The sequence below is a fragment of the Poecilia reticulata genome, linkage group LG14, assembly GCF_000633615.1.
Source record: "Poecilia reticulata strain Guanapo linkage group LG14, Guppy_female_1.0+MT, whole genome shotgun sequence".
Taxonomy (NCBI): domain Eukaryota; kingdom Metazoa; phylum Chordata; class Actinopteri; order Cyprinodontiformes; family Poeciliidae; genus Poecilia; species Poecilia reticulata.
The window spans coordinates 5,304,021-5,314,191 of NC_024344.1; the positions used below are offsets into that span (position 1 = coordinate 5,304,021).

Genomic DNA, 10,171 nt, shown 5'->3' on the forward strand with positions numbered 1-10,171 from the left:
ATTTAGCCCAACTTGAATTGAATTATCTGTAGAGGAAGACAAATATTAGGGTGATGGTGGTTATAATCTGTTCTAATCTCAAGAATATGGACTTCATCATCAAAATACTATGTTAAAATGCAAAAAGCTGGTTAGCGATTATAAGAAAGATTTGTTTGTTGAACACCAGTAGAGTTTTTCCTGCTGATAATTAAAGAAAGGATAATAACTTTCTGCCTTTGTAATAAAATGTTGATAAAACTCAAACTCATCTAAAATTTGCTTTGTTTTATTATCATTTGAGAGATGCCTGTCTCATTTGCTTTCAGAAACGCAATTTAAGCAAATAATTTTAAATTTAAATGTGTCAGGAGTAATAATAATTTAGTTTTACTGTAGATAATAAAAAAGTGTCCTTCATACTTTTTTTTTTATTTCAACCACTCGAGTAGCAGAGACTCAGGTCAGTTTATTCCTGCACCTTTTCATACTTTCCTGGATCACGCACAGATTTGTAGCAGTCTTCGATATAATTTGTTTGTGCTTTGCCGATGAATGATTTAAAGTTATATTTTAAGAGCTTTCTATGATGAGGTGAAGGGCTTTTATTTGTCATATTTCAAAAGAGTAATTCGGTCCAAACTGTAATCTGAACTGCAATCAGTTGAATTAGGTGTCAATAATACCTTTGCAAAATTATATAGAATTAAATGAAATTACATCCGAGTTTGGAACATTTTATTACGATTAAATTGCCTGAGAATCTTATGGAAACATACAGAACCACCGAGATGAAAAATGTGAAACACAATGATAAAATAAGACGGATAGAAAATGGAAACGGCAGGGGGTTTAAAAGCTGACGAGTGGGTTCAAACATATGTTTGAAACATAGAAGGGCTGATTTGACCCGGAGCTGTCGAACAGTGATGTGTCCTGCTTGCTATACAGTGGTGTAGCTGTTAGTAGGTTGACTTGACTCTCACTGAATGATAAATGAGTAAACTCTCGCTGTATGTGAACTGGCTGAGTGTTATGACCTCATCACACTTTATCAGAGAAAAGTCTGCACAAGGCCTTCCAGATACTGACTCAGATACGCTCATGAGAAAACATATCTTACCCTCTGTGTTTGTGTGTGTGTGTGTGTTTCCTCAGACCTCCTGGTGGATATGCTAGGAGTCCTGGCCAGTTACAGCATCACAGTCAAGGAGCTGAAGCTGCTCTTCAGTATGCTGAGAGGAGAGAATGGCATCTGGGTGAGTAGCTGCAGGACAAAACTTTGCATATTTGCCGTTTTGTAGATATTTCATGGAATGTTTATTTTTTTCACAAATCAACAATTTCATAGGATCTCTGAAAGTTTTTTTTCTTTTCTTTATTTTTTTTTTGCCAACATATTTACAGCATTATTTAGACCATTATTGCTGCAGGATGTGGGACTTTTGAAAACACTTAAACAGTCTTACCTACAAAGCAAATCTAAACTTTGAATGCAGTTGCACTCATAAATCCTTTAAACACTTTAAGATAGGGACACCCTGCAGGATTTGATCTGATAGATCACAGCACACAATGCACACGCAAACAGTGGACAGTTTGTCTTGCAAGTTAAGACGACATTCTTACCAACCCTGTTAAAACAGAGAAATACAGAAATGTGTAGTTAACAGAAGTAAAAGTGATGTCAACGATCTGATAAAATGTAGATGCTAGTTTTTAAATGAACTTGTCAAATAATAACAATTGTGTGTAAATTTCATTTAATTATTTGTTCATTGTAATTGCAAACAGTTTTCTGATGTGTGGTAATTGTTGGTGAGATCTGAACTGCTTGTTATATGAAACATTTTTAAATCTGGGGACTCCAAAAGGAGCTGTCATGTTGTTTGTTTTCTGAAATTTATGTAAGTGCCAATCCAGATGCTGAAAATCCTCTCGAGCATCAAAAAAACATTTTTAATTGCAAATTTTTTTCCCTTTTCAGGGTTTTAACCAGCTAGACCTAGAACAGATTTATATGCTTAATTCTTCTAGACACTTAGAAATGATAAAGCGTAGTTCCTTCTTCAAATAAAATAAGTCAGTCAACATAAACTATACAGGTAAAGTTGTGGTGGTGATGGGAGGTGAAGGACTAGAAATGAAGACATTTCAAAGATTAAATCTCAGTATTTTTTAAATAAAAATGTTGCTTATAATGATGACTTTATGCATATAAATAGATTTACTCCTGGTTGTGTTGGGGAACTTGATTTTACTAACTTAAAACTAGTTAATTTATTGAAAAATCACTTGATTGACTCTGACAACAGTGTAAACACAATTGAATCCCCTCGGTTTTATTAGATGGAGCAGATTAGCCAAAACAAAATCACTAAGTCTCTAAATTATTGCGATCTGCAGGACAGAGGCCTCAGCTAGTGACTTTTTTAATGACTTCTTTGTCAAAACACTACTTTATATGTTTTATTTCTTCAATTTATCTCCTTTTTGTTTTTATTTATTTTCCTTTTTGATTTCTTTTGGCTTGAAATTAGATTTTCCTTTTATTTTACTAGCCTTGTGTCCAACTACAATCGTGGTCGAAGCTAAATTTATTCCAAATGAGATTAATTATACGGCAGGAGTTTGTGGTGTCATTAGTCTGGGTGTCACTTAATGGGATTATTGTGCTAATAGACTTGAATAAAATAGAACGTGTTTGCTTGTGGTGTGTATCTGTTAGCAGTGATATATGTGAGTGGACATAGAGACATGGGTAATTTGTTTATGTTTCAGGTATTTATTTTTCTTTTTTTGCAGTGATGTTTTTTTCTCTCTCTCTCTTGTATTTAACTTTATCAACGCAGTGGAGAAGTGACTGTGTTATTGCCGTTAGAGCATTAGAAGCTTGATGAAAAAAGCAGTGACGGCCCAATCAGGTGTGAAGGTGAAACAGTCACTGCAGTTCAATATACTCAGACTCTCTTTACATGTAGATACTATTTTCTGTTTCTAAACACAAGCCAGCTTTACTGGATTAAATGGTTTTGCTCAAGGGCACACCTTGTTTTTTTTTTTATTTCCTTTTGACAGGTTGTTTAACCATCGCATCTCTTTCACAGAACTCTCTTTACAGTCGGCAGAGAAATTAAAAACTTTTCAGACAGAAAGACAGAAAGTTTCGTTCACTCTGGAGTTTTGCATGCTTTGAAAATAATTTGAATTCTCCATGTTTTGAACTTTCTGCACCTTGCACCTTTATGTCTTTAATCTTAAAATGCATAAGCTTGTTGTTTCGTATTTGTTATAGTTAGAGCTACTCTACAAATACCCATTAAAGAGATTACTCCTGGTGCTGGTAACTAAAAGTGATTAGTTTAAGATCAGCTTGGCTTCCTGTTGTCGTAATCCAAACTGCTCCCTGTAGTTCACTCATTAGCTCAGCTTGCAGTCACTTGGTGTCCCCGTTTTAGAAAAGATGCTTTAAACCTGAGCTGTTTAGAGATGATTTTATGAGATGAAAGTCCGTGTGAAAACTGCCGGCGCAGGACTTTTAGGTCTCTGTATATTTACAGATTTCCTGTAAACGTAGAAGCAATCTCGGTTGCCCTCCCACCTCTCTTTCCAAAAATCCTCTTGTTTATTTTAGTGATTCCACCTAATTGTTGTCCTTGTTGAGTTAAGGCAGGTCATTCACAAATATTGAAATATCCTGCATAATTCAATACAAACTTAAAATCCTCTTCCTCCATTCCTTACTATCTAAGGTTAGTAGATCTGTGAATGAGTCACTAACTTCAGATGCACACCAGTGAATTACAATATTATCAAATATTTAATTTGCTTTACAGATTTTAATCCAAAGGTTGAACTCATGTAAATTCATTACACTCAGTGAGGTGCATCTAAAGTGTCTTCGCTCTGTTGATTTTGATGAATTTGGCTTAAAACTAATGAAAACCCAAAATACATCTTAGAAAATTTTATTTATAAAATTGGATAAATTTGAAATTTTGATACAGAAACATATCAAAAGCTTATCAGGTTTGTTGCTTAACAAAAGGTAATTTCTAAATAAGTTCCTGGTTTACAGAGGTGCGTATCCGAGCACATATATTGAAAATTGAGTAGAAGGAAAAAATGCAGTAGAAAACACACAGAGAAGAGACAACAACAGTTTTGAGAGGACTGTGACTCATTCAAAAAGTTGGGGGAGATTCACAAGGCATGGGCTGCAGCTGAAGCCAACACACACAAACGTATACAGGGAATGGCGGCAAAGGTCGCATTCCTTGTGTTAAGCCATTCCTAATCTAGAGGCGGCATTAGAGGTGTTTTATGTAGGTCAAGGAGAAAAAGGACCAGTAATATATGTTGGATGTTTACTGAGAGTTGTTGGGATCTGAGGCAACAGAAGAGTAAAGCTACAGGCTGGTTGCCTCTGTATCACACTGTATCGAGAACGGACGCACTCATATCAACATTTAAGCCGATACCGATATCTGATATTAATATTACTGCTATGGCTGATAACCGATATTCACCTATATTATATAGATTTCACTACACTTTCGAAACACTTAAAAACAAAAAACAACCACAACGCTGACTTTCGCTTCTCTGCTTCAGTTGAACTTCCCACAATCTAGTCATGATATCGGTCTTGTGTTATTTTATCTTTTGTTACTGAAAGTGATTTTTAGAGGGGTTTTTTATTAGCTGTGAGCCATCATCGTTTAAACCAACACAGCTAAACAGTTTAAATACATCACTGTGTGTAATAAATGATTCTCATGAATTTTTGAATTGAATTGCCAAAAGTACATTTTCAATTATATTCTAAGCTACTGAGTTCCACCTGTAATGCCTTTTTCCTTCCTCATTAATCGATCCTTTGGTGAAGCTCATGCACAGCCACCGTCAGCCACCTCTGTCGTCTGACCAGTGGTCCATACCCTCAGCCATTTCACGGTACCTCTGCTGTCCAATAGCTATTGTCAGCCCATCCACTTTGCCCCTGTTTCCCCGTCCGTTCCAATTCCTCCTCCCTCAGCAGTCCTCTCTGGGGACAGATCGATTAAGGGGCGCCATGGTATTGAGGGGTTGTTATCGGGTGAGGGAGCCGGTGATTGAAGACTTATTGATCTGGGATGGTTGTGGTAGAGATGTGAAGCCACAGAGTGGTTTTTCTTTTTTTTCCCTCTTTTTTTAAACATTTTTTTAAAAGTCTTTCTGTACTGTCCCTCTGATGCACAGCTTTTTTCATGTAATAAAGACTTACTTTCTCGTCTCCTCTCTTAGCCAAGACATGCTATCAAGCTGTTGTCTGTGCTGAACCAGATGCCTCAGCGGCACGGTCCCGACACCTTCTTCAACTTCCCTGGACGCAGTGCAGCGGTAAGACGCATACAAATTCTTTCTGCCACTACACAGCTAAAAAGTATTCATGTGTAACATCAGCATGTTTGCGGTTGTTTTATTCCACCAAAAATAGATAATGAATATCCAATAATAACGCTAATGGCATGGTGAAAATTGTACATAACCCTATTAAAATGACCGTTACATAATGTCATTTTTTTTCTCTCTCATTAATCCGTTCTTTAGTTGGCGTCAGTGTATTGATGAAGAATGAAATCCTTCTTCAGTTTTGCAGACAACTACAATTAAATGCTGTCAAAAATACATATACTTCTATATATTTCTACCAAAATTAATTAATCTGATTCATTATCAATAATATCAGGTCTGTACCAAAGAAAATGGATTCATTTAAAGTTGTATCTATTAATGTAACCAGATTTTTTGCCCCCTTTTTTGTTTTTGTTTACGCCTTTGTCTTTGTCTTTATAAATTTTTTCAGGGTATATTTTATATTAAAAGGGAAAAAAATTACATTTATTTATTTATTATGGTTTAGTTTTTATTTTATTTTTTTTTTTACATCTCATAGACACAGCCTTTTAACAGGTGCCTGTAGTTGATGTAAACTCTGATGTGCTTATTCCCCACCAGGCTATAGCATTGCCACCAATTGCCAAGTGGCCGTACCAAAACGGATTTACCATCAACACTTGGTTCAGACAAGATCCACTCAACAACATCAATGTGGACAAAGACAAACCATACCTCTACTGGTGAGTTTAGCACCCTGTACTTGGACTGGAACTAAAGCAAATGTTTTATTTACTTGATAAAAAAAAAAGAAAAAGAAATCTTTGAAAATGAATGGTTTTAAAAATCTAAATTTTACTTTTGCCTCTTTTTTAGTAGACTCATAGTATTACATCATTGTTTTTCTAACATATTTACAAATGAGCTTGCTCGCAATGAAAGACCAAAGAGCATTTATATGCTTGTATTATATTTTCTGTGATAGTCCTTTTACAATCACAGATAATAGATTTTCTACAAGACTCTATGTTCATAAGAAAAAAAAACTGCTTTAAGTGATGACTCTTTTTGCACTAACTGGCCTCTGTTGTTGAGGATTCAAGCTTCAAATAATGAAAAAGCCTGCAGCTGAATGAAGAAGCTGGATCGGTTATTGTGTCCAATCTGAAAGAAGGTTTGCTGAGGGAAAGATGCTGCACAAAGCAGAAATTGTCTGATTTCTTCACATCATCAAAAGTAGTCGACATATTTTAGTTCAGTTTATTCTTGCTCTTCAACAAAAGATGATACTGGCTTCACTTGGAGCCAGAAAAAGACTAGAAAGGCAAAGAACTCTGTTGCAGTGATTATTTTGACTTGTAGGGATCATTAAGTGCAACTTCTAATTCATTTTCTTCAATTTTTGTATCTCACTACTAATGTCATCTAGCAGTGCACAACTGAAGAAAGCCCGGGTTTGAACATCAAACTTGTTTGATCTCATTTGTCATTTAGCAACGAAATACAGCATGAAATAAATCGTTGAAAAAAGTCAAGTCAAGCTCAAAACCCAAAACAATACTTTTATATCTTTGATAGACTTTCTACCTTTAACTGAGAGACGCTTTTGCAGGGATTCACAAGTTGTCTAATCAAGCCATTTATAATTTGGTAACACTTTAGTGACTAATACTTAACCCAGCTCTTTATGACTTCCTAATTAACGCGAATAAATTTGTTTAAAATTTATGCAAACAACTTTAATTTCTGTCTGGCTTAGTTCAGAAATGATCTAGTTTAATAGCCACTGTACCAAGGACAATTATTATGTAACACTAACATTTCTTTCTTTGTGCGTTTTATTTCATTCTGCTGCAGTTTGGAGGACAATGATTAAATATAGATCAATTCTCAGACAGTTGGGGACAATCTTAGACAATTGAAAAGCTTCAATTTAACTATATAGCACCAATTTACAACAAATGTGGTCTCAACACATTTCATTGCAAAATAAAAATAGTAATACTCAAACATAAAGGAGTCAAAAAGATAAAGTTTCTTGCATGTTTTTCCTAAATTTATATGAAGCTTATTAAACTTTTTATTTTTATTTAATTAAGTTGCTTGGGCTTGCATCACATGAACTTTTGGTCACGGAATAAACTTGAATTGTGTCATATTTCTACTTATAACAACGTTTTAATTTGTTGCATGTCTTTTGTTTTCTGTGATAGACCAAAGCAAAATTGTACATAATTGTGAATCAGAAGTTGAAAAAAATTTGGCCTCTAAAATAAAACCACTGTAACGTTGATGTTTGTGGTTGCAATATCACAAAATGAGACAAAGTTCAGGGAGTATGGAAACATTTGCAAGGCACTGCATAGAACTTATGCTAATTTTGTGCCAGTAGGTATAAAACATATTTCAAACACATTCAGGCATTTCTGCAGTGGGATAAATGTTTTATTTAGTTTTTGTCTGCTGTTTATGTAACATATCAGCATGATCCTGTCAGTTCACTATACACCTTGAGACCTGGTGAAGTATTTATGATAAGTATAATATATCTGTAAAAATGTTAACAGGTAGCTGAATTAGGGGCGGAGAAATAAATCTGATGGTTGTGGATTTTATTTGGATCCAAAAAATACAATACGAGAATCATGGCAGATTAGGATAAAACTGAGCCACAATGGTTTGTTACTGTTGCGCAACGTGATAACTTAGAAAAAATAAAAAATAAAAAAATCATTGCAACCAACTAAAAGGAAAGTTTTAGAATTGAATAGAACAAAATAGCCCTATATCATTAGTTACAAAGTGTGCAATAATATTGGTGAGCAACTTACTCAATGACCTACAACGCTGATATATGTAGTAAGAAACAAACATTTCAGATGACCAGGGACATAACATAAATCTGTGATGGTGATTTTTTTATGCTAATCCAGTATGTTCATTAGCAGACAAAGCTTATAAATCTTTGCTTTGAACATTTTGCGTGTTTGCAGTAACTGCAATTAGAGTCTTTGCTGAATTTTTGGATAAGATTGACAATGTTCTGGAAAGCTCCTCCCAAATATATTAGCATTAGTTAATAGATTAGCTTTGGCCCTCAGATGCTCCATGTGAGCTGACAGGTAGGTATATTTCTTGATGTGTTATTGTAATTTTCACAATACAATCTAGGGTGAAATATGAATAGAAGATCTTCTACTGTATATGAAGCTCAACCAGTTTGTGTTTCTGAAGCAGAATGCTTGGATTTAAGGTCTCCAAATTCTGACACCTGAGTGAGATAACGGTATGTCATAAGTAGTGAGGTAATAATCAAATAAATTATTGATTTGGAACAAAACTTTAAATGTCAAGACACTCCGTGTTGAGTGTACGGTTTGTTGATTGCTTCTGGCTGCTGTGCAGTTATGGACTCCGCTCGCCTCACTGTTGGTGTTGTAAGAGCAAGATGTTAGCCAGTGTAAAGCTTCATTAGTTTTGACCTTTTATTTAATTGAGCTTCTTTTCTGGACCCCTACCCTCCTCCTGTCGTATCTGTGATGCTAACTAGCAGCATCCTCATTCACCGAAACCCTCCTCAGAAAAGTCAAAGACCCATTACCACCGAGAAACTGAAGAAAAAATGAACCAGGAGGTAATCTCCTGAAGGAAGGATACCATCGCAGAGATGAGCTCTAATCATGTAAAGTGTTAGGATGTAATCCTGTTTCCTTAGTAACCGTTTGTCAGGTTGTCATGGCAAGCACTGAGTGAGAGAGGGAGGACGTCCTCCTCTGTTCTGGCCCGGGTCTTATCATCCTCCCCCAGATGCAGCTGCTACTCAAGCAGCATGTTTGACAGAGGCCCATGCAGCTGCATGACGACCACGATAACGCACTTTAACGCGCTCCTAATGCATACCGGGGATTCGCTCGAGAGGGATTTATATCTGCTCTCCGGCTTTGCTGCGCGTGTGATCCTTCTGGGCCTATTTTAGGAGAGGAATGTGTCTTAGCTGTGAAACTGCGCTGTACGTGGCTGTAACGAGAGTGGGAAGATAAATATTATGGGGGTCAAATGAAGGGAAAAGGGATTAGTAACGTTAACAAATTGTAATCTGCGGCCCATTGTGCTCTTGCAAGAAAAAGAAAAAGTTTGGAAAATCAGTTGTCTGTCACTGGCTTACAAAATAAGATATGTGGGTGGTGTTGGTCCTAAATAGTTGTTTCCCCTCTTAAAAATGTTTGTTCTGATTCTTGCTTTGTTGCACTTTAATGTTTCATATCATATCAAACTAATTGGATAAAGATTTTTTTTAAAAAGTAAGTTGCCGTCTAACTAAGAACTGGCTTGGTGGCAACAACTGCAGCATCTTTCTCTTCTAATTCTAAATTCAAATGAAATAATCTGAAAAGCCTTGGTTTAAATTTTTTGGAAACTTGTTTTTCTGCTCATGCCAGAAAACATTTTGTTACCACTTTTCAACCTGTCCCTGATTACGGAGACAATATTTACTTAGACGCCTCACCCAGCTGTTTAGAACCGTTAGTCATTTATAACCTCTCACACATCACTGCACTCAGTGCTTTGGTCGGCTGGACATCTTTATCTACAAGCAGACATATCCAGTGGAGCAATTTAATATATAAATCAATACCTGGAGCGTGAACATCATACCTGTCAACTTTCATCCTTTAAACTAGCAGTTCTCAACGTGGGCGGTACCGCCCCCCAGGGGGCGCTCAGAGGACGGCAGGGGGCGCTGGCGGACATTTTTACAAAAGGGGGGCGCTGGGATGCCTTTGGGGGGCGTTTGGTCGAAGGTAAACTTTAC

The 10,171-nt window shown here is 36.1% G+C and overlaps 1 protein-coding gene and 1 long non-coding RNA gene across 17 annotated transcripts in view; one reads left to right on the forward strand and one right to left on the reverse strand.

The window, feature by feature from the left end:
* The window catches only part of nbeaa (neurobeachin a), a 108,950-nt gene that overhangs the window by 35,068 nt on the left and 63,711 nt on the right, over window positions 1–10,171 (forward strand). For all 16 annotated transcript variants that reach the window (XM_008427310.2, XM_008427313.2, XM_008427314.2 and 13 more), the window contains exons 3-5: window positions 1,138–1,238; window positions 5,266–5,361; window positions 5,980–6,101. In XM_008427310.2, the coding sequence (XP_008425532.1) occupies window positions 1,138–1,238; window positions 5,266–5,361; window positions 5,980–6,101 (319 nt within the window). The remainder of the gene's footprint in view (window positions 1–1,137; window positions 1,239–5,265; window positions 5,362–5,979; window positions 6,102–10,171) is intronic.
* Window positions 7,786–9,690, reverse strand: LOC108166875 (uncharacterized). The gene is made up of 2 exons (XR_001777268.1): window positions 8,877–9,690; window positions 7,786–8,784 (listed from the first exon to the last, which is right to left on the reverse strand). It is a non-coding gene; the product is annotated as an uncharacterized LOC108166875 (long non-coding RNA).